We start from the raw sequence: 25,075 nt of genomic DNA on the forward strand, positions 1-25,075 counted from the left end.
AAAAAAAAGAAGAAAAACAATATGGTGGACAGTGAGGGATAACAGAAACCAAGGCAAAAAGTTAAAGTTTATAAAAAGCTTGTCACACCAAGCCAAAAGAGACACGGGCTGCTTCTTTGTGATCACCGTGTTCATCAGGACTATGTTTCTGCTTCACCTCCTGACCCTCACCATGCACTTGTCACACTGGATCATGAGGCCTTCGTCCTTGTAGAGGCCACAGATACAGCGGATAACATCGTCATCCTTCTCATGCCCATTCTCCTTCTCAGAGACTGAGGTCTCACTGCTGTCTGCCTCACTTGCTGTCTCTCCCACAATCTCATCAATTTGGGCTGATGCCTCATGCCGGGCGTTGTAATAGGCCTTTCGCAGGCGGCAAACATCTCTTCCAATTGGGGATTTACGCCCGTAGTACTTCTGAAGAAAGCAGAAGAAATAAATCACATTTAGTCTTCTCAATATGGCTTAGAAATATACTCAAGAGGTAGCAGGATTTTCTTTATCCTCCCATTTTGATTAACAGGTGTTCAATACCATCAAGCATAGTGCCAGGCATCTGAAAACGACTTCACCTGAACTAAAATGAATTAATATTTGAATCTGCATGGTAATTTTTCCATTTGCTCTACTGCTCTGCCATTCAACTCCTTTCACAGGTCTTACTGTCCACTTGATAAAATACACAGTGACCATGAAATATGAATGAGTGTCATTAAGAATAATGCTGTGGAGAGCTCTTCATTTACTTTTGTCTCGCAGATATTAGGGACAGAGCTAAAAGCTTTAAATATATATGAAAGCTGAGTTTCAGTAAAAAGCATGTTACCATTCAAGACTGCTCTAATTCTCCCACATGTCTTTCTCTCATTTCTTGTCTTCAACATCAATTCTTCCTTCAGCTAGTAGCCTTTTATCCTTCAAACACCTCTTCAAGGCATTTCAAAAATCACTGAATAGTTTCCTCTTCTATGTGCCATATAATATTCCATCCTTCTTTAAATCAGTTCAAAACCACCTCCTAATAAGCTTCACCTGTTCTATAACCTATTCATGCAACACCCCTAAATTCCATTGTTATTTATAATTACTTATAATACTTCTGTGTATTTCACATAAACTTACTGTCTTAAGGAAAGAAACTGTAGATATGATTTAAATGTAGTAAAATGTCTGTATTATGTAAATATAAAGATTCAATACTTAAACTAGGTTTTTACAAAAACTGATTTTTGGGGGAGTATGATTTAACCTTCAATTTTTGTCATATAAATGTCTTTATTATACACTATTCTATAATATTTAGTACTCTGTAATACTTATCCTAAGGGTAAACAAAAAAGAAAATTGCTGCCTTTCTTAATCAGAAATAATGAAGTTTGATAGAAAAAGGTAAAAATCTTAAAACTCCTAGACTAGTTCTCTCAGAACAAACTTCTTAAATTTGTGTTTGAAGTCAGTGAGAAATACCTCAGCGTTCCGAAAGACCTTGAGCATGTCAGCATCAAAAGCCTCCACTGTTTTATAATAACCAATGAGGATCTGCTTCTCTATGGTAGAAAGATCTAGGGGATCAGAGATCTTCTCATAATAATCAGCATTCCTGGAACACAAAGCCAAGGTGTCAATCTGGTGCACTCGGTACTTTTCTAAAATTCAAGTGATTCCCACATACACGAACTTACTTTTTCTTTGGGGGGAGGTTCAAAAGTGGTGCTGCCAGTACTTGTCGGGAAGAATCTACAGAAGAATGCAAGGTTTAGTATAAGGACTATATGACACAAGAGAGGCATATATTAACTCTTAAATGAAAACACAGAATCCCTAAAATTAAGTTAGAAAAAGAAATCTATGTTTGTTTGTTTGGTTTTTTTTTTGAAGCCTAGCTATGACAAATGCAAGGATTTTCCAGAAATGTGGGTAAAGGCAGGGATCAGAATACACTTTCAGGATTATCTGAAATACAAAAGATATAGTATATATGCTTGAAATGTAACACAATGTTAGGTGGATAATAAGAAAAGTTTTCTATGAAGAACGAGAGATGGAAACTTATTTAGGTAGCTAGGCCGCTTAGTGCGAATTTCAGCTCAAGAAATCATATTACAGCAAAGATCATCTCATCCAGAAATGTTTTCTAGTTCTCCTTAGTATTTCTCTGTTGGTTTGGATTCAATTAAATTACAGATAATGAAATTCAGTACTGTAAGTATCTTCTGGAATCCTATGTTATTATAATGCTTATTTTGTATTATAAAAATAGAATTCATGCTGTGGGGCTACTTCTCACTTACTTTCTAGCAATTTTATATATATATAAAACCTGTTGTTTCTTGCCCAGAATGTAGTACACATGTAGATATATCTATTGCAGTTTCACCTTAGATCAGATGAAGCTGGTTGAAAATGCAGAATGAGATCTTTTGGGAATGGAAAGGGCATAGTTGCCACAACACTTTACATTTTAGAACAGGCCGGTCCTCCTTTTCTTCTCTATTACCTTAGGTTAACAAAACTGTAAAAAACTACTAAAATACAAACAGGCCCTGGCTGGGTAGCTCACTTGGTTAGAATGTCATACCAATAAGCCAAAGTTGTGGGTTTGATCCCTGGTCAGGGTACATACAAGAATCAACCAATGAATGCATAAGTAAGTGGAAAACAAATTGATGTTTCTCTCTCTCTCTCCCCACGCTCCCCAAATAAATAAATAAATAAATAAATAAATAAATAAATAAATAATAAAAAAAATCTGTGAAATGGGCATTCTAAAATATGAAGAAAAATAGAAAAAGAGAAAAAAAAATCCTCAGAATTTAGGGAAAGGAAGAGAAGACCGGCCAAAGTTGATAGCAAAAAGCTGCAATTATGTGTTAAAAGCTCTCATATTAAATATCTCCAAATTTCCTGGTCATAAAAAGTCATGTACACCACCAAATTACCTACCCCAAATTAAAACCTTTCTCCTTCCCCACGCTTAGCTCCAACACACATCCAAAAGATGTGTTTTGAAAGAAAAACAGAGTAGGGTAAAGTAATTTTCTTGAAACTTTAGGTCCTTTTCCTTTTTTATTTTTTAATTTACTGATTTTAGAGTGAGGAAAGGGGGGTGAAGAGAGAGACATCAGTTTGTTGTTTTACTTATTTATGCATTCGACGGTTCAGTTTTGTATGTGCCCTGACTGGGGATTGAATCTGCAACCTTGGCACATCAGGGCGACATTCTAACCAACTGAGTTACTAGGCCAGGGCTGGGGTCCTTTTCCTTAATGTATAGATTAGGGCTTGTGAATACTCCAGAATGTCTGCAAAATTATGTATATCCATTCTTTCTAGGGAAAGAACACACAGCTTTTATAAGATTCTCAAAAATATCTGTCAATTAAAACAGGTTAAGAACCATTGCTGTCACAGGTTCATTACTTTTTTTTTTGATAATTTTTATTTATTTATTTTTATAGAGAGGGGAAGGGAGGGAGAAAGAGAGAGAAACATCCATGTGTGGTTGCCTCTCACACACCCCCTACTGGGGACCTGGTGCGCAACCCAGGCGTGTGGTGTGCACTGACTGGGAACTGAACCAGTGACCTTTTGCTTCGAAGTCCAATGCTCAATCCATTGAGCCACACCAGCTAGGGCTCATAATACTTTTTTCTGAAATTGCTATTTCACTGCCTCATTCAGAAAAATTATATACAAGAGAGGCCCGCTTATCTCCATGCCATAGCTAAGAAATGTGATTTCTAAATACGGTACTTAACTACGGTAAATCAAAAAAATAAAAAAGAATTGACATATAAGAACTAAGGATTTAAAAACAACAATCCCCAAAGACGCTAACAAAAGGAAGAACTAAGTATACCTCCCTAAATTCCTAATCCTAAATTGTCACTTGTTCTTGGTCTTGAATGTCTTAGGTGAAGGTAAGTGATATGAGTTTTAAAAAAAGCTTAGAATGAATCTGGGGTGGATACGGTCACCTTTGTAAGAGATGATACCATCACAGATCTCTTTGAAGATCTGGGCTAGGCGGGCTGCTCGAGCCACTTCAATGTTTTCCTCTGCAGCTGCCAACCGTCTTGTTCGAACAGATCGGGCTGTCTGCAGGGCAGAGAACTGGGTCATGAAGACATCTGGAAGGATAAAGTGAAAATCAGCTTTAGAAAAAGAAGAGCTCTATGTGGCTTTCTCTTCCCCAATGGATTCCTGCTTTTCACTCAATTTTCCTTGAAGTGATCAGAGATTAGATGTCATGGAGTTCTTTCGCCTTTACAGAAAAATCAGGAAACACTGGAGTTTACCAGAGAGACAAATGCTGCAAGTTAGAGAGACCTTATTTTAGTGGTCAAATGCTAGTTAAGTCTGGGCTTCAAAATGAGTCTGTGTTTGTATTCTGGCTTTACTACTTACTAGCTGTGTGATCTTGGGCAGGTTACTTAAACTTGCTCTGCGTCTCAGTTTCTTAACTGTAAAATGAGAATAGGGGTAGTACTTTCCTCATGAGGTAACTATACAGATTAAATGAGATAATCTTTTTAATGTGTTTAGCTCAGAGCCTGACATATAATAAAGATTTAGAAAATAAATATTGATATTACCAGATAATTTGAACTCCCTGAATATAAATTTAGAGAATTTATGCCAATCAAATCACTGAGAGGATAGAAGATTTTGGGCAAATTTCTAAATCTATCTAGTTCCCACTCAGCATATTCTGTCATACAAAATGCACATTTGCTTGTACTGTTTGAGGTAAAGAAAATAAGAGCATAAACTTTTGAACACTTTATTTTCAGTTAGAAAGAGTATTTGAACATGCTAGTTTTCCTGCTTTGTTTGTTCTGGATAACAAATCTACATCAGAAGTGCTGTTACGTTACTCACTTATGAAAGTTAGAAAAAGAAAAATCTGAAGGTCTATGTTAATAATGCTGATCTAAATGTGGGAGGCAAAAAGTCTTCAAATTAATACTGATGTCATTTTCCTCTGCATTTGTTATCACTACTTACCTTGTCTGCAAGGTATTTTCCAGGTAAGAAAGGAGACAAAGGACTCACTACCTGTATCATGTCTAGTGACTTTCAGGCTGTAGGTTACGTTTGGGAGGCTGGTAGAAGGGGTTTTCTTCCTATTCCCCAGAGCAAGAACAAGGAATTTGAAGACTTGGGAGGGACAGGTGATTGTTGATTGGTGTTTCTATGCTTGTATCTTAAACTTTGTTAGAGCAGACTAAAAGGAATCTTTGAAAGTAACTAAAGTAATCCCTTTCAAGATAATCTTTTAGAATTAGTAGGAATTTCCCCAGCTCTTACCAGACTTGATGTTCCCATCATCTCGGCAGATGCCATTCCAGCGGGTATATAATGATGCTGAGTGAATATTATCACCAGTGTGCTTTACTTCCTCCTGCTTCTGCCAAATCTTCTCCCAGTTTCGGACCAAGAACACATGATGCTTTAATACAAAGTTCCTACAAGAAAGGAAGGAAGGAAGGAGTTCCCTTATTCATTAATTCAGTAAGCACTTAATTACCTGTCCGTTCTATGTAAGCCATTGTCAAGATGTTGTAAACGAATACTTATCACCCTGGCTGGTGTGGCTCAGTTGGATGGGCATCATTCCACAAAGCAAAAGGTCACCAGTTTGATTCCCCATTAGGGCACATGCATGGGTTGCAAGTTCAGTTCCTGGTTGTGGTGCTTATGTGTATGAGACCACCAATCATTATTTCCCTGTCTTTCTCCCTCCCTCCCTGTCTCTAAAAATAAATAAAAAAATCTTTTTTTTAAAAAAGTGTATTTATCAATGAATTCAGCCTTTATAGGGAATTATGTATGGGGAAACAGCATTCAGTTTTATGCCTTGATTTTTTTCATATAACATAAAACATTTCCCTACATATTTTCAAATATCTGGCAAATATAACGTAAAAGCTACAAAAAATTTGGAAACTGAAGCAATCTAACCTGAAGGCAGAACTTTATGGAGTATACGTACAAATTCAAGAGGAAGTTGCCCTGATGAAGAACTGGCTCAGGATTAGCTAAGACAAGGAGAACTGAACTGACAGATGAAGGCAAAGATATTTAAGATGTCCACTGGGTAAACTATGTTAGGTACAGTGCCTGCACATTGGTCTATAATCTTAATTATATATACCTTTATAAAATTTTAATTGTCACCTGATGGTATGTTTATTAATTCTGAGAGGCAGGAGAGAGAGAGAGAGAGAGAAAAACACTTGCTCTCTTGCCTCCCATATGCACCTCAACCACGGATCGAACCTGTAACCTAGGTATGTGCCCTGACTGGGGATTGAACCCAAAACCTTTTGGTGTATCGGACAACACTCCAACCAACTGAGCCACTCAGCCAGGGCAGTTACATGTATCTTGATCCACCCTACACAATTTTTATTCTGTAATTTAATTTTCACCCTAGCACACATATAAAGATGTACCTTTGAATAAATCTCAAACTATGGGCCTCAGTAAATGGAGATTAGACTGATTTTATAGTTCCTGACTTTGGCTGCACATTGCAATCACACGGGAAGCTTTATAAACTACTGATGCCCAGGTTCCACCTCTGGAAATTCTGGGTTAAGTGGTCCTGGGTGTTGCCTGGGCATCAGAAGTTTTTTAAAAGCTTCATAGGCTGTTATGCAGCTAAAGTAGAGAACCACTAGATTAGCTCATTCTATTTCACTGAAGTTTAAAATTTCTGTGACAAGTGAAATACAGTAAAAGGGGCTAAAATTATAAAGATATAAATAAGAATAAACTTTCTAAGAGATTAGAATGTATAGTCAGGGGAATATGGAATAGCTTGAAAAAATAGAGGACATATTTACTTTGCTCACCTTTATATGAATCTTAGTACCAGGAAGAGCAAAAATAACCACTGTAAATCATTTTTATTGTTCTGTTAATATACCAAAGCAGGGATCCTTAACCTTTTCTGTGCCATGGATTCCTCTGGCAGACTGATGAAGCCCAAGTAACACTTCTCTGAACAATGTTTTAAAAGTATTTTAGATTAAATTTAGATTTCCAGTGAAGGTGGAAGGGTAGGTAAACATGGCTTGCCTCTGTGCACAACTACATCAAAATTACAACTAAACTGTAGAACAATCATCATTCAGAATGGTCAGCAACTGAGCTGAATGGAAGTCCTACAACTACAGAATTCAGGAAGAAACCACACTGAAACTGGTAGGAGGGGTGGAGATGTAGAATGGGCTGATGTCACACCCATCAGTAATGGATAAAAATCGGGAGATACATCTCAGGGGCCATGGGTCCCAGCCCCACACCAGAACCCCCAGCTCAGGGTTCCAATGCCAGAAAGATTAAGTCTCCATAACTTTGGCTGTAAAAACTAGTGGGGATTGAGGCTGTGGGAGACAGAAACTTCTGGAGTCCCAGGCAGTTCCTCTTAAATAGCTCATGCACAGACTTACTTGGACTCACTTCCACTGAGCTCTAGTACCAGGGCAGGAGAGTAAAAGGCATTAGAGACATATTGGGAGGAATGGAATTGTCTGGCATCAGGGAGGCATATGAAGGGCAGCTTTTTCCCAGACAGAAATGCTGGCAGAGGCCATTGTTCCTTTGTTGAGTCCTCTCCCACACAGCCACAGAGCCAGCAGTTTGGTGCTGTATCTGAAGACTCCATCCACCTAGATCACATTGTATGCCCCACACGTTGGTAATTCCTTGTGGTCTTGCCCCACCCACCTTTCAGAACTACACAAGCTATTTCCAGTGGATTTCCTATATGAATGGCTTGTCTTAGCCCAGTTTCAGACTTTCCCAAATTCTCTCCAACAAGCAGCACTTGGCTTCAGTGAGCCTTGCATGTCTCATTAGGTCACCTTAAGCCTGGAACTAGCAGCACCTGGTCCTGATACACATCTGGGCCTCTCCTGGGAACCTCAAAGATCAGCAAATTAGCAGCCATCTTACTATGTAGCTTATGTTGTGTAACAATGGACAGAACACAGCCAGTGGCTGATCCTGGATGTGCCAACTGCAATCAAGGCTAAACTACAAAAGGAGGGTGTACAGAGCTCACACAGTGGATACACTATAAGTACCCAGCTTGGGTAACAGGGGAGGCTGTCCCATTGAATCCTACAGGATACCTACTATATTAGGGCATTCTATCAAGTCTGGGAGATGTAGCAGCTCTCCTTAATACATAGAAATAAACTCAGGGAGGCTGCCAAAATGAGGAGACAAAGAAACATGGCTCAAATGAAAAAATAAAACTGCAAAACAACAACAACAAAAAACTAAACAAAATGGAGACAAGCAATCTACTTGATGCAGAATACTAGTCATAAGGATGCTCAAGGAACTTAGTGAGGATCTCAACAGTATGTAAAAAATCCAGTCAGAAACGAAGGACACATTGATTGAAATAAAGAACATTTTGCAGGGAATCAACAGTAGCATGGATAAAGATGAGAATGAAATCAGTGATTAGTAACATATAGAAGTAAAAAACAACCAATCAGAACAGCAAGAAGAAAAAAGAATTAAGAAAATGAAGATAGGGTAAGGAAGATAGCCTCTGGAACAACTTCAAGCATACCAATATTTGCATCATGGGGGTGCGAGAAGGAGAAGAGCAAGTGAGCAAGGGATTAAAAACCTGTATGAAAAATAATGAGAAAACTTAACTTGGTGAGGGAAATAGATGTACAAGTTTAGGAAATGCAGAGAGTCCCAAACAAGATGAACCCAAAGAGGCCTACACCAAACACATCATATTAAAGTGCCAAAAGTTAAAGGCAGAGAATCTTAAAAGCAGCAAGAAAAAAGTGGTTAGTTACCTACACGGGAGCTCCCATAAGACTGTCACCTGATTTCTCAACAGGAACTTTGCAGACTAGAAAGGACTGGCAAGAAATATTCAAAGTGATGAAAAGTAAGGACCTACAACCAAGATTAGTTTACCCAGCAAAGCTATCATTCAGAATCTAGGGGCTGATAAAGAGTTTCCCAGACAAGAAAAAGCTAAAGGAGTTAATTACCACCCAACCAACATATATGAAATGTTAAAGGGTCTTCTTACAAAAAGATAAAAAACATGAATAATTAAATGGCAGTAAATACCACCTGAATGAATCTAAAAACAAAACAGACAACCAGAAGAGAAACAGAATCATAGCTACAAAGTATGTTTTGATGGTTGCCAATGGGAGGGAAGTCAGGGTAAAAAAGGTGAAGGGATTAAGAAGTACAAATTAGTAGTTAACAGAATAGTCATGGGTATGTAAAGTACAGCATGCATAAGGAACAGAGTAGGCAAAGAACATATTTATGCATGACTCATGGACATGGACAATGTTGTGGGGAATGTCTGAGTGAGTAGGGGGAGCTGTGGAGGGGGGGACAAAGGGGAAAAATACAGACAACGGTAATAGCATAAATAATAAAATAGATTTAAAAATTAAAAGTCTTTAAAATTAGACTTCTGGCCAAGATGGAAGTGTAGGTAGATACACTGTACCTCCTTGCACAACCAAAACAAGGAAAACAACAAATTAAAAAAAAAAACCAAAAAACAGAAATAACAAAAAGTCGAACTGTATGGAAGTCCAACAAAGAAGGAGTTGAAGAAACATTCACCCAGACCAATAGGAGGGGTGGAGATGGGCAGCCAGGCAGACAGGACTCTCAGCAAGGTGGCAGCTGGCGGACTGGGCAAAGCAGTGGGTGGTGGAGCTGGTGGTCCCACATTTGCGTGCGGATAAACCAGGAGGGACAACTGGGGAGCGTGACAGACCATGCAACCCAAGGGTCCAGCATGGGGAAATAAAGCCTCAAAACCTCTGACTGAAAACACCTGTGAGGGTTGAGGCAGCAGGAGAAACTTCCAGGGTCCTACAACATACAGAAAACCACCTGGTAATCAGCAACCAGAAGGGCCCAATTTGCTTGTGGGTAGCGGCAGAAGTGACTGAAAGTCAACAGAGAGCTGACCAAGTAGTAATGTTCCCTCTTGTACCCCTCCCCAACAGAAAGCACCACAACTCAGCGACCTGAGTTATCCTGCCCTGGTGAATACCTGAGGCTCCCGCCTTTACTATGTAACAGGCCTACAGAAACAAACAAACAAAAAAAACCCCAGCCCAGATGAAAGAACAGATCAAAGCTCCAGAAAAAACAGAACTAAGTAATGAAGAGATTGCCAACATATCAGATGCAGAGTTTAAAACGCTGGTAATCAGGATGCTCACAGAATTGGTTGAGTATCATTGCAAAATATAGGAAAATGTAAGGGCTATGAAAAGTGAAATAAATTAAAATATAGAGAGAACCAATAGTGAAGGGAAGGAAACTCGGATTCAAATCACTGGTTTGGACCAGAAGGAAGAAATAAACATTCAACCAAAACAGAATGAAGAAACAAGAATTCAAAAATATGAAGAGAGGCTTAGGAACCCCCAGGACAACTTTAAATGTTCCAACATCTGAATTATAGGGTTGCCAAAAGGAGAAGGGGAAGAGCAAGAAATTGAAAATTTATTTGAAAACATAATGAAGAAGAACTTCCCCAATCTGGCAGAGGAAATAGCCTTCCAGGAAGCCAAGGAAGCTCAGAGAGTCCCAAAGAAGTTGGGCCCAAGGAAGCACACACCAAGGCATATCATAATTACATTATCCAAGATTAAAGACGATGAGAGAATCTTAAAAGCAGCAAGAGAAAAGGATACAGTTACCTACAAAGGAGTCTTACCTAAGGAAAAGAAGATCAAAATCTATGCACAGTAAAATGACAACAAACTCACAACTATCAACAACCGAACCTGAAAAAAAAAAAACAAAAATGGAAACAAACTAAGCACACAACTAGAACAGGAACACAATCACAGAAATGGAGATCACTGGAGATCACAGAAATGGAGGGTTATCAGTGCGGGGGAGGGATGGAGGAGAAAGGGGGAACAGGTACCGGGAATAAGTAGCATAAATGGTAGGTAAAAAATAGACAGGGGGAGGTTAAGAATAGTATAGGAAATGTAGAAGCCAAAGAACTTACATGTACGACCCATGGACATGAACTAAAAGGTGGGGGAATGCAAGTGGGAGGGGGTGTGCAGGGTGGAGGGGAATAAAGGGGGAAAAATGGGACAGCTGTAATAGCATAATTAATAAATGTTTAAAAAAGTATTTAAAATTAATTAAAATCTTAAGTAATTTTAATACATAGGATTAAAAGGAAACTATGCTAAAACAGTTTCCAGGTATTTGTTTTTACTTTTTAAAGACTTTATTTATTTTTTCAGAGAGTGGAAGAGAGAGAGAGAGGGAAAGAAACATCAGTGTGTGGTTGTCTCTCACATGCTCCCTACTGGGGACCTGGCCCGCAACCCAAGCATGTGCCCTAGTCTGGGAATCAAACCAGTGATCCTTTGGTTTGCAGGCCAGTATTCAATCCACTGAGCCACACCAGCCAGGGCATAGTCTTCACAATGTTGAAATTAATTTTTTAATACATAAATTTTTATACCTCACAAATCTAGTTGTGGGTTTAATAAGCATAGTAATTGTGAAGAAGAGATGAATGTGTAATATTTTGATATATTTGTAACACATACAACATAAAATGAAAATGTGACTATTGGTGACAAAAGTCATGGAAACTGAAAATGCTACACACACACACACACACACACACACACACACACACACACTTGTTTTTTTGTTTTATTTTTGCCCACAGTCATATTTAAAGGAAATGGTAAATTTCATTCAGAAATTAGGGAAAATAAAGATACCTTTTTCCTCCATCCAAGTTCACAGATACCTTGAATCTTTGTTTAAAGACCTCGTCCACAAAAGAAATGGCTCATATAGATGATTAATAAATCAGCTATATAGATGATTAATAAACTGGCAAGCAAATCATACAATATAAAGAACTCAGGTAAGAAAATCTTTTTACCTCTCTCGATTGGACATGGGCTTCATTTGTAACTGAGGGGCCAATCTTGTTGGAGTGTTGATGTTTTCACTGGGTTCCTCAGAGAGGTGGCCTCTCTGAAAAAGAGATGGATCAGAATGCATGAAAAAAAAACAACAACAATAAGAAATCACTTTCAAGAATATTAAAACCACTCTAAAGATCCCACCCTTTGGTATTTCTTTACATCAGTAACTGCCTCTGAGTAGCTATTTGAGGAAAGCCATGAGATCATTATTCACCCTTTTTTTCAGCTTGTGCTTAGACTTCCTTTTTTCTTTTGATCGTCCAGACTTTTTATGTGTGGCCACAGGCTGGCTGCTTTTGCTGCTGGTGAGTCCATTCATACGTTGACTCTTGCCTCCAATGATTCCGCGACATTTCTCAAAGCCGCACTTACACAGTTGCTTTGAAAAGAAGGAGAATAATGCTTTTAGCCAGCTGACTCATTTACAAGTAGGACTGCCAGAACATTTGGACACCCAACAATAAGATTAATCAAGAAATTTCTATATAGAGGAAAACAATTAATTCAGAATAAAATAAATATAAACAAATTTCCACTGTAGTTGAAAGGAAAGAGTAAACACTGGAAAAACCTCACCAGAATTATTAAGAACTGACTGGAGACCAAAAATGATTGAGCGATCTCTTTCTACAGAGTTCTGAAAGAATAAAAGAGATCTATCTATCCTAGGTAAGTGGAGTTAAGAGTGAAAAACTGTTTTCTTCACTGCGCTTCTCAATGGCTACAAATCAGTTTATCGAATGCCTATGTTACACAGAGCACTGTGACCAAGTCCAATTTTCCTCTTGGAGTTCTTATTCTTACCTGTTTTTCAACATTAAAGGAATGAAAGTTGTAATCATAAGTGAGTTCAGTACCAGCTGGCATATCTTTAAGAGCATATAATCCTATCCGGTATACTCCATTAACAGACCTATAGAGAATGGGAGAGTTAAGGGTAGAGATTCTTAATACCATGCCTGAGAACCACACAAACAAAAAAAGGTACACCGATTTCAAATTTACCTTTGTTTCTATATCCAATTACTCAAGTTTCCAGGACAAGCTCTGCACCTTTAATCTATCTTCTATTCTATTCAGACTATATAATACTGCCAGGCTAATAGCCCTAAATCAGTTTTCTGGAAAACATGGTCTATGTTGTCAATTACAATAGGTTTTAAATTTTCCTGCTTGGTAATCAAAGTCCCTTTAAAACATGGCTTTAGTCTGCTTATTAAACAAATTAAAATGATCTCCTACTATGGCTTACCTAAGAAATCTAGTTCCTACTGATCTCCATCTTTCTTACCTGTGCATGAGTGTCTCTTTTGTTCTACTTTACATTGCTATTATTGACCTATCATGGCATTATATAATAAGTACAACTAATACTTAAGTGCTCATTATATTAATGATAGCATTTTGTTTTATTAATACTTCTGACAACTGTACAAAAAAGGTATTATTAGATAGTATTATAACCCCCATTTTCTAAATGAGGAAGCTAAGGCACAGAGAGGATAAGCAACTTGCCCAAAGTCAATAGAGCTATTAATTATGGGAATCAAATTTCAAAACAAGGTGGTCTGGTTTGAAAGCTTAATCACTATGCCATACTGATAACAGATTATCTCAGTAATTCTCAGAACGACTTCAGATGTTCTCAAATACTTCAGATGTAAAAAATATAAAAACTATTGTGAAGTCAAATTTGTACATTTTTTGAGTTACTGAGCCATTGGTGTCACATCCAAGAGATTACTGCCAAGTCAAATGTTGTGAAGCTTTTGTCCTGTGTTTTCTTTTATGAGTTTTGTCTTACATTTAGGTTTCTGAACTATTTAGTTTCTGTATTTAGTATTAAGGTACAACACAACTTCATTGTTTTGCATGTGGATCTTCAGTTTTACCAGCACCATCTGATGAAAAGATCACCCCCTTCTCCATTGAATGGTCTGGGCACACGTGTCAAAAATCATTCGATCAGCCTTGGATGGTGTAGCTCAGTGGATTGAGTGCTGGCCTGTGAGCCAAAGGGGGATGCATGAGGCAACGATGCATTGATGTTTCTATCCCTGTCTCCTTCCCTTCCCCTCTCTAAACATAAATTTAAAAAATCTTAAAAAAATCATTTGATCACATATGTGAGGGTTTATTTCTCTACTCTATTCCAAGGGTTTATATGTATGTCTTTATATCTATACCACTGTAGCTTTCTATAAAGTTTTGAAATCAGAAGTGTAAGTCCTCCAGTTTTGTTCTTTTTTTTCAGGGTTGTTTTGGTTATTTGGGGTCCCTTGATATTCCACAGGAAAAAAAATAGAATTTTTTTCTATTTCTGCAAAAACCAACCAAACAAAAAAAACAACCCCAAAACCCATTGAGGTTTTGATAGGGATAGAAATGAAACTAAATTGCTTTGGGTAATAATGGACATTTTAACAATTTCAAGTCTTCTAATCAATGAATGGGTGATATCTACATTCACATATCTTCTTTAATATCTTTAGCAATATTTTATAGTTTTCATTGTAGAATTCTTTTACCTCATTGGTTAATTTTCCAGGTATTTCATTCTTTTTGGTGCTAACATAAATGGAATAGTTTTCATAATTTCCTTTTCAGATTGGTTGGGAACAGAAATATAACTGATTTTTGTGCATTGACTTTGTGTCCTGCTACTTTGCTTGACTTATTTATGAGATCTGTAAGTTTCTTTGCAAAATCTTTAGCATTTTCTCCATTTAAGCTCCTATTATATGTAATCAGAGATATTCTTACTTCCGTTCTAAATTGGGTGCCTTTTGTATCTTTTCGTTGTCTTATTCCTCAGACTACAACTTCCAAAAGCAGTGGTGAAAGTGGGCTTCCTTGTCTTGTTACTATCTTACAAGCAAAGCTTATACCACTGAGTATTATGTTTGCTGTGGGTTTTTAAGTTTTTAAAAAATATATATATTAAGGTAGTTCCCTTCTATTTCTATTTTGTTGAGTGTGTGTTTTTAAATATTTTAGTTTTACTTTTTATAAAAAATATTTTATTGTTGTTTAATTACATTTGTATTTTCTCCCCACCACTCTCCTCCATCCCCTCCCTTGCTCCCACCCTCCCCCTTGGTTTAATTTATTTTTAGAGAGAGGGGAAGGGAAGGAGAGAGAGAGGGGCAGAAACATCAATGTGTGATTGCTTTTTGCACACCCCACACTGGGGACCTGACCCACAACCCAGGCATGTGCCCTGCCTGGGAATCAACCCAGCGATCCTTTAGCTCACAGGCCGGCACTCAGTCCACTGAGCCACACCAGCCAGGGCTGTTGAGTATTTTTACCATGAAAAGGGTTCTTATATATTCTGGACATTAACTCCTTACCAAATATATGACTCAAAAAGATTTTCTCTTACTCTGTAGGTTGCCTACTCTGCAAAGCCTCTGTTTGATGCATAGTCCCACTTGCTCATTTTTGCTTTTGTCGTCTTTGCTTCTGGTGTGAATCCCAAAAATCAATGCAGCATTGAAGTTAAAGAGTTTATACCTTATGTTTTCTTCTAAAGGTTTTATGGTTTCAGCTGTAATGTTCAAATCTTTAATTCATTTTGAGTATGTTGAAAGATAGTGGGCATATTGTATTCTTTTGCTTGTCCAGTTTCCCCATTTTTGAAGAGACTCTTCTTTCCCAAATGTATATTCTTGGTTCTTTTGTCATTAATTAATTAACCACACATGTGTGGGTTCATTTATGGGCTCTCTGTTATGTTCCGTTCATCAATGTGTGTTTTTTTTTGCCAATATTATATTGTTTTGATTGTTAGCTTTCTAATATAGTTTCAAGTCAGGAAGTGTGATGTTTCTAGATTTGCTTTTCTTTCTTAAGACTGCCTTGAAAAATTTGGGGTCTTATGTGGTTCCATACAGATTTGAGGACTGTTTGTTCTATTTCTGTGAAAACTGTCATTGACATTTTGATTTTTATTGCATTGCATACATAGATTGCTTTGGATAGTATGAACACTTTACCAATGCTAATTCTTCCAACCCGTGTGCACAGAATATGTTTTCACTTATTGTGGCTTCTTATAAATTCTTACATTAATGTTTTGTAGAAACACCTGTAATACTAACTTGGTTAGATTTATTCCTAGGCATTTTATTATTTTTGATGCAATTGCAAATAGAATTTTTTCTTAGTTTTTCTGACAATTCATTATTGGTGTACAGAAATACAAATGATTTTTGTATTTTGGTTTTGAATCCTATAACTTCACTGATTTAAGTTTATTAGTTTTGTTTTTTGGTGGTCTTCAGGGTTTTTTCTATACAATATCCTGTCATACAGAAATAGGACCAGTTTTATTTCTTCCTTTCCAATTTCAATGCCCTTTATTTCTTTTTCTTGCCTAACTGCTCTGGCTGTAACTTCCAGTACTATGTCAAATGTAAGTGGCAAGAGTGGGTATCTTTATCTTCCTGACCTTAAAGGGAAAGCTTTCAATCTTTTACCACTAATGTCAGCTGTGGGTTTGTCCTTTATTATGTTGAAGTATATTACCTTATACCTACTTTGCTGATCATAAATCAATGCTGATTTCCATTAAAGAATGTCTTTTGGTTGGAGAGTTTAAGCCATTTATGTTTAAAATGATTACTGGTGAGGGAATTACTTCTGTTGTTTATCTATTTGTTTTCAATATGCCCTATAGATTTTTTTGGTCCCTTATCACCTACATTCCTGTTTTCTATAACAGTTGTTTTGTTTTTCTTTGTAGTAAAAGGATTGGCTTTCTTCTTAATGTATTTTTCTATATGTGTATAGCCACTGTCTTTGTGGTTATCATGAAGACTAATTAATATCCTAAAATTTTAACACTGTAATTTTAACTTATAAAAACTGTGTCCCTTTACAGCTCTATCTTTCTCCTTTTTGGGTGATGTTATAACATTGCAACTTTATATATTGTGTGCACAAAAATATAAACTAATAATTCTTTTAAGTACATTAGTCTCCTAAATTATATAGAAAAGAAGATTTGTAGTTACAAACTAAAGTTACTGTAATACAAGTTTTTCATTATTTTTTTTTCTTTAAATGTGTTAAGTCTCTTAAATCACATACAAATCAAAAAGTACACTTACAAACCATTTGCCTATGCATTTATCTTTATTGGGATCTTTATTCCTCTACTTTGCTTGAATCTACTATCTACTCTCCTTTCATCATTTCACCTTGCAGGGCTTTCTTGAGTATTTCTTGCAGGGCATATCTAGTGGTCATGAACTCCCTCAGCTTTTGTTTATCTGGGAATATCTTGATTTCTTCCTCTTGCTTTCTTTTTAAAATTGAATTTTATTGGGGTGATACCTGTTAAAAATTACATAGGTTTCAGATGTACAATTCTATAATACATCATCTCTGTATTTTATTATATGTTCACCACCCCAAGTTAAGTCCTTCCTATTCGTTTTTAAAAAAGGTTTATTTATTTGTTAAAGGTAAAGGTATGAAAAAGAGAGGGACAGAAACATCAATGTGAGAACATCAATCAGTTGCCTCTCATACGCCCCAATAAGCACTGAACCCAGAACTTAGGCACGTGTCCTCACTAGGAATTGAACCAGGGACCTATTGCTTTTTGGGACGATGCCCAACCAGTGGAGCCGTATCAGCCAGGGCCTTCCTCTCTTTTGAAGAAGAGTTTTGCCAGATAATAGGAATCCTGGTTGACAGTGATTTTCTTTTAGCAATGTGAATACAATGAGCCACTGTCTTCAGGCTCCAAAGTTTCTGATAAGCAATTTACAAATTTTCTTATTGAGACTCTCTTATATGTGATAACTTGCTGGTCTCTTTCTGCTTTCAAGATTTGCCAGTCATTGACTTCAGGTTGGAGTTTGGTGAGCTTATTGGATGTTTATATTCATGTCTTTCATCAAATTTGGGAAGTTTTCAACCATTACTTCTTTAAATATTCTATTTCTTTCTCTCTGTTCTCCTCTGGGTTACCCATGATGCATATATTGGTCTGCCTGATGGTGTTGCAGAGGTCACCGAAGGTTTGTTCTTTTTTCTTCAATCTATTTCTTTCTGTTCCTCAGGCTTGATAATTTCCATTGTCTTATCTTCAAGTTCACTAATTCTTTCATCTGCCCACTCAAATCTGCCATTGAATCCCTCTAGTGAATTTTTCATTTTAGTTAATGTAGTTTTCAGCTCCAGAACTTCTTTTTAGGCTATCTCTTCATTGATATTTTCATTCTGTTCATGAATTGTTTTTACACTTTATTTTTCCACATTTTCCTTCAGGTCTTTGAGCATCTTTAAGTCAGTTGTTTTAAAGTTTTTGTCTAGCCTCGACCAATGTTGCTTAGTGGGCTGAGTGCCAGCCTGTGAACCAAAAGGTCACTGGGTCAATTTCTGGTCAGGGTACATGCCTGGGTTGCCAGCCAAGGTGCAGCTGGGGGTGTGCAAGAAGCACCTGATCAATATTTCTCTCACACATTGATGTTTCTCTCATTGTCTCTCCCTTCCCCCCTCTCTAAAAAAATAAATAAAATCTTAAAAAAAAATAAATCTTTCTCTAATATATAGTGGAACCTCAGTTCTAGAACTCAATTTGTTCCAGAAGATTGTTTGCGAAGTGATTTATTAAAAAACCAGATCATACAGGGGACCAACCATACCAGAACCAGCATGAAAAGGTTGTTAGAAATAGAACCAAAGTTCTATTTGACAACTGAGACATTTTTCCATGAACAACGTGGTCAAGAACTGAATTATTTGAGACGGGAGACAGTTGAGGACTGAGGTTTGACTATATTTGTCATTAAGTGTTTTTTAGGGAAAGATTCTGTAAAATATTTTTTCCCTTTGAATGGGCCATACTTCTCTGTTTCTTTGTATTCCTTGTGATTTTGTTGAACACTGAATTTTTTAATATAATAATGGGTTAAATCTAGAATGAGATTCTTCTTCCCCACCCAGGTTTGCTGTTCTTTTTTATTGTTTTTTGACTGTTGTAGTCTATCTCCTGTGTCAAGCTAGACTGAAGTATGAACTCAGTATGTTTTTATGTCTTTTGTTAAACTTTCTTTGGTTATACGCACTTTGCATTTTCCCCCATATATGCAGTTTTTTAAAAAAATTTTATTTATTTATTTTTAGAAAGGGGAAGGGAGGGAGAAAGAGAAAGAAACATCAATGTGTGGTTGCTTCTCATGTGGCCCCCACTGGGTACCTGGACTGCAATCCAGGCAAGTGCCCTGACTGGGAATCAAACCTGCAATGCTTTGGTTCACAGACTGTGCTCAATCTACTGAGCTATGCCAGCCAGGGCCTGTAGTTGTTTTTTAAATGTCCTAGTCTTTAATGTCTGGCTCCTGACACAGGACAGGTAAAAAATGAATGCAGGAAGAGAGGGCAATGGTCCTTTAAATCTCCTAGAAATCACTTCAGCTAGAGGGAGAAGGCTTGCAAGAACAGTATGGTGGGAGGTGCAAAAATGGCTGCCTACCTATTTTTCACTTCATCAAGTGTAACAATCAACAATCAGAACACAGATCCCCAATATTTGGAGGACAGTGCCCTTTTTACCCACCCAAGCTTCTGCAAGCTATGTGCAAGCTGTTCTAGGAACAGCAACTTATACAGCTGTCTGCCATATGGCTGTGGGGGGGGGGGGGGGGGGATGGGTAGCTGCTATGTTCTAAAAGCTCAAATTGACTAAAACAAACTGCAGTTTACCATCTAAGCTTTCCTTTGGAAGATGCAAGCCTTCAACCAACTCCAGAATTCCAAAATCATTATATCAGACAGATTTTGCTAGTATGGTTTTCTAAGGGGAGAGAGATTTCTGGTGCTTCCTACTTCACCATCTTCTCTGAATCCTTTCCTATCCTATTTATTGTTTTTTAGATATAATTTTTTCCTTCTCAAGTGATTTCTATTTAATTTGGTTTATATCTCATGGTGACAAACCCAGTGGGCATGTAATAAATATGCTGAATGAACTGACATGAGAAGAACCATGTAACATAGTACCTAGAACATAGTAAGCAGTCAATAAATACTAGACATTATACATAAATATTATACACAGATATACATATTTAGTCAGTAAATACTAGATATTATATATATAGATATTATATATACACATATAATATATATTTATTTACATTTATATAAAATTTTCTTGGAGTAGTTAAGATGAACTGAAGAAACAGCAGAAGCTTACACTCTGTTTGGAGGATCTGGTATAGTAGAGAATTGCCTGAGCTGATATGTGTAAGCTGACTGACATTATGGAAAGAGAAATCTCTGGATGCCCTCAATGCCTTCTGCTCTGTGGGATTCTTGGTTTCACCTTCCCCTGCTGCCTTACCATTTCTGCATTTCACAGTTTGGGTCACAGCTGTGGTTGATGAATCGAGCCTCATTTCCCATGCGGTAACTGTCAATCACCATCCCACTATCCAGGTTCAGACAATAGTGATCACTGTGATTATGATACTGTTCAATCATCCTGTTCCTGAAGAGGAGAAAGATGATTGAAAGCCACTTAATGATTAAACTGAAAGTAAATTCCAAACCTTCCATTTTTCATTCTAATCTGGTACCTTTACCATTTTCTGAGTATCATCATTTACCTGAACTCCTGTTCGCTGACAACCTCCCCTAGGTATTCAATGATGAACTGCCCAGCTTTTAGGGGTTCTTTAGTTCTGATCCCCCAACCTTTTTCCTCAGCTCGAAATCGTTCTAGACATTGCACCCACTCATGCCTCTGTATCCTCTGGTTACAGCACTGCTCACCACAGGGACAAGTGTTGGGGGAACACTCAGCAAAGATCATTCTAGAAAGAAAAGTAATAATTATATGTCAATAAACATTATATATGCCTTCATAAACCCATTTCATGTTTTATAAGCATTCTTAAAATGAATACATAAAATTAGTTTAATGAGGTTAGATTGGTTAACAAGGTAATAATATGTAACTTCAAAAATTAATAATTAAAATTTCCAGGTCAAGTTGCAAACAGTGAGTGCTTCTTGTAAATTATTAAGCTAATTGTTCACTTAGCATCCTGGGTAAAAACTATCTTATTTAGCCTTGTGCTAAGAATAGATGAACTGCAACCCACAGAGAAAATTATTTGATGATTACATTGCACTCTTGTTTTCAAGTAGCTCATGGTCATTTAGATTTTTTAAAAATTATGGTAAAATACACATAAAACTTATAATAAGCCACACATTGATGTTTCTCTTCCTCTCTTCTCCCTCCCTTCCCCTCTTTCTAAAAATAAGTAAAATCTTAAAAGAAGTAAAAATTTCTGAACACAGTAGATGAAAGTTGTTATGCATATGTCCTCTCGTTGCTTTCCTTTTTACATTTCTAGATCTTTAATAGAAGTCATTTCGTGTTGTTGTAGTTTGGAATCCCAATAAGGCTATTTTTAGCATGAACAAAGGAGGACCAAGAACATAATGGTAAATCAAAATATTATATTATGGCCCTGATTGGTTTGGCTCAGTGGACTGAGTGCCAGCCTGTGAACCGAAGGGTTGCTGGTTTGATTTCCAGTCAGGGCACATGTGTGGGTTGCAGACCAGGCCCCCAGTAGGGGGAGTGCAAAAGGCAACCACACATTGATGTTTCTCTCCCTCTCTTTCTCCCTTCCCCTCTCTAAAAAGAATTAACTATATAATCTTTTATAAAAAGTTCTTTATTAAAAAATATATTATGTTTATAATCATAACTTACAAATCTCATAAAAAATTTAGCACTTTAAATTTAAAAGTACTTTCAGAATCATTTATTCTTCAAAAAAATATTATCCTATCTAAAGGGCAAATAGTAAGCAGAAAAAATATCCACTGGACTATTCTTCAACTTAAGACAATCAGCTTAACTTGTGAAAAAGACACTGCCTTACTATCAAATTCAACACCTTTATTCTTTCTTTTGCTGACTTCTCTACTGCAAGAACATACCACCTGAAAATGTAGGTCCTCTTTTTGTCGGTTTTCTTGATTTTTTATGATGATGGATTTCCCACCTCTCCTTCAATAACAACTCCTATCTTTTTATTTATACAGAAAGCCTTTTTTTTTCCCGGTTGACTTTCCACAGCACATCCCTTTATCAGATTTTCTTTAGGAGATTCATTTATTTTCAATGGTTTCAATTATAATTCTGTTTATAATATCACATACCTGCATTTTCACCATACTTCATAAAACATGAAACAATACAGTTTAGGTGGATAAAAGAACTAAAATATAAATATAACACAGTGTTGAGAGAAAAAAAAAGAGACTTCAATTTTTAAAAATTTTTGCCACAGTCCTGGTCAGGTAGCTCAGTTGGTTATAGCATCATTCCAATATAACCAAGGTTGAGGGTTTGATTCCGGGTCAGGGCACATATAAGAATCAACCAAAGAATGCATAAACAAGTGGAACAACAAATCCATGTTTCTCTCTCTCTCAAAAATTGATTAAAGGATAATAAAAGGTATAAAAAATAATATAAAATTTCTGCCACAGAACAATCATTCAGAGGTTGCTGAAAATTGGTGTTTTCTAGAGTTGAAGGCACTTGAAATACATTCCATTTGTTTTGATAAATAACCAAGATAAACTCTTTATATAAAAAGTAAAGCATGTTTCCATACATTCTGCCTGAAAAACAAAACTGTAAATTTACCAAAACCTGAAAGTAGGTATGGCAAAACTGTGATGTGAAGAGTTTGATTTAGCAATATAAACTATCATTATCTTTGGCCAGATAATGTCCTTGAAGCTAGAGTATTTTTCCCTTCTGAATATACATCTAGACTGGAAAGCTCTTTCCCTCACGTGGTGAAATTTAAGGTTAAACAGTCATTGGGAAATGTACTAGTGTGACTGAAGTAACTAACTATGGAGGTCAGACCATTCTCTGTGAGTGGTGATGAGTTTTTACTTAAATAAAATGAATATTCCTACCATGAATCATGCCAGGTTAGTCAGGGTAGATCATGCCTACTTTTTGGGACCAAGAATTTGAAGACCTAGGTCTCTTCTGAAGCAAAAGGCTTCTAGAGATTTTTATTGGTGAGCAAGTGGAAATGAACTGTACGCAACAAAGAAGCACAGACAGACAGTATCTATTAGGGAATTAGACAGGGACCCTGATGTTAAGTTTAGGGCCTGTGGACTCTGAAAATAATCAGTGCAAGTGGTTCTGTAAGTCTCACCAAAGAATGTAATTTTATATTTCTCTAACTGTTTAGTTTTATTATACAGTATGTATCCTTGTGAAGAGCTGAGAGAGTAGACTCTGTACATGTTGTGAGGAAATAGGTATAGGGTTAAAAAGCACACAGAAATGAACATTACAAGACTTTGCTCTAGGAGATGAGGAATGTTCTGGAGCAGTAATGGGTTTGATATGATTGTCTTACAGTAACAAGAATCCACCAGGGAAGAATTGTCAAATTAATAAACAATACTGGTGACTCCTGGAAACTGGTTAGAAGAGAGGATGATAAGTTTTAAAGTATTTATTTGAAGTAATTGTAAAAACCTATTACTTGTTTTTAAAGATAGTCCTGAACCAAGTTTTCCTTGATTTACTTGCAAGTGAATACAATTCTACAAATGAGTCTTACATAGGTATCAAAGTGGGTCCTGCATTTCCTTTAACTTTACACCCCCAAATATTTATAGAGCCTTGAATACAAAGACAGGAAAAACAAAGATGCCCTTTTTTAGCAGTTCCATTTAACTGAATTTTTATATGTGTTATTATTAAATATGTGAGGGAGCATCCACTGAATAACATTTTAATTTTTCTTAGGTATTTATGCATGTATCACATTCACTATACGTCACTCATTAGATGCATGACTATGTAATGATCATATTCTCATGATACAGAGTTGGCAGTGTTGTATTTGAATGTTTTATCTTGCTTAGGAGTATTTTTTTTTAAAGAAAGGTAACACAATGGGAAGGTCACACATACTAACAACAATGCTGTAAGACAACCAGTGTAAATTATGTAAAGGTAAATATATAAATTTTGATTTTTAACTGATTAAAAGAATCATACAATAAGCAATGTGTAGTATAGTGTGAAGAACATGGCTTTCTTTGAATCACATAAAAGTGGGTTCATATTCTGTCTCTGTCATTTAAGTGCTATGTAATGTGGAGCAATTTACCATTCACATTCTAGGTTCCTATGTCTATAAAATGTAAAACTATCACCCACTTGATGGAAGTATTTGAGAAAGACAGGAACTAACCAATGAAACAGCAGCTACATTATGGTAATTTCACAGACAATAAAGTATCATTAAAAAAACACAATAAAACCAACCAAACATAAAACATAATAATGTCATCATACAAAGAAACACACATTTAAACAGCCTTTAAGGACATATACTACTTCCAAATATTAAACAAATCAAGTTAGGTGTCAATACCTAAATAAGGTAGAACTATGGGGAAATTAGTATATTAATACATACATTGGTGGCGATACCAAAAATAATAAATAGTATATGTAATAAGAATTACATAAATGTTGTTCATACAGTTCATACAGGTAATTCTTATTCTGAACGCATGCACTCTAAGGGTTAAAAAGAAGGCTCTACAGAAAAATTTCACAGTAGTGCTATTTTTAGTAAGAAAATATTGGAAATAACTTGAATTATGAACAACAGAATAATGGCAAACTATGGCATATCAAACTAATGGAAGATAACGAAGCTCCTAAAAATGATTAACTTGTATACCACACTGACACTGATACATAAAAATGTACAAAGTATCTGCATGTGAAAAAATAAGTGCAAAAACCACAGATATCTATACCACCAGCTATTACGATGTAAAACTGTATGTATATTCAAGATATAAATTTATAGTGATGTAGATAAGGTAAAATTTCCCAACTGGTGTGTTGAAGAGTGAGTTACTGAAGCACTGATTCCTATAGCCATGAGGACAGTTGTCTAGAGACCAAGAAAGCAGTTGCCTTTGTTGAGGAAAACTACACAGAACAGGAAGTATTTTTGTTAAAGATTTTAATT

General features: G+C 36.5%; 1 protein-coding gene across 4 annotated transcripts in view; it reads right to left on the bottom strand.

Moving 5' to 3' along the window:
* ASH1L (ASH1 like histone lysine methyltransferase) overlaps window positions 1-25,075 on the bottom strand; it is a 230,349-nt gene that overhangs the window by 12,463 nt on the left and 192,811 nt on the right. For all 4 annotated transcript variants that reach the window (XM_036015489.1, XM_028503256.2, XM_036015487.1 and 1 more), the window contains 10 exons: window positions 20,630-20,836; window positions 20,365-20,511; window positions 12,810-12,918; window positions 12,220-12,384; window positions 11,960-12,054; window positions 5,314-5,471; window positions 3,981-4,133; window positions 1,686-1,740; window positions 1,471-1,603; window positions 172-420 (listed from right to left, as the gene is read on the bottom strand). In XM_036015489.1, the coding sequence (XP_035871382.1) occupies window positions 172-420; window positions 1,471-1,603; window positions 1,686-1,740; window positions 3,981-4,133; window positions 5,314-5,471; window positions 11,960-12,054; window positions 12,220-12,384; window positions 12,810-12,918; window positions 20,365-20,511; window positions 20,630-20,836 (1,471 nt within the window). The remainder of the gene's footprint in view (window positions 1-171; window positions 421-1,470; window positions 1,604-1,685; window positions 1,741-3,980; window positions 4,134-5,313; window positions 5,472-11,959; window positions 12,055-12,219; window positions 12,385-12,809; window positions 12,919-20,364; window positions 20,512-20,629; window positions 20,837-25,075) is intronic.

The sequence above is a fragment of the Phyllostomus discolor genome, chromosome 14, assembly GCF_004126475.2.
Source record: "Phyllostomus discolor isolate MPI-MPIP mPhyDis1 chromosome 14, mPhyDis1.pri.v3, whole genome shotgun sequence".
NCBI classification, from domain to species: Eukaryota; Metazoa; Chordata; class Mammalia; order Chiroptera; family Phyllostomidae; genus Phyllostomus; species Phyllostomus discolor.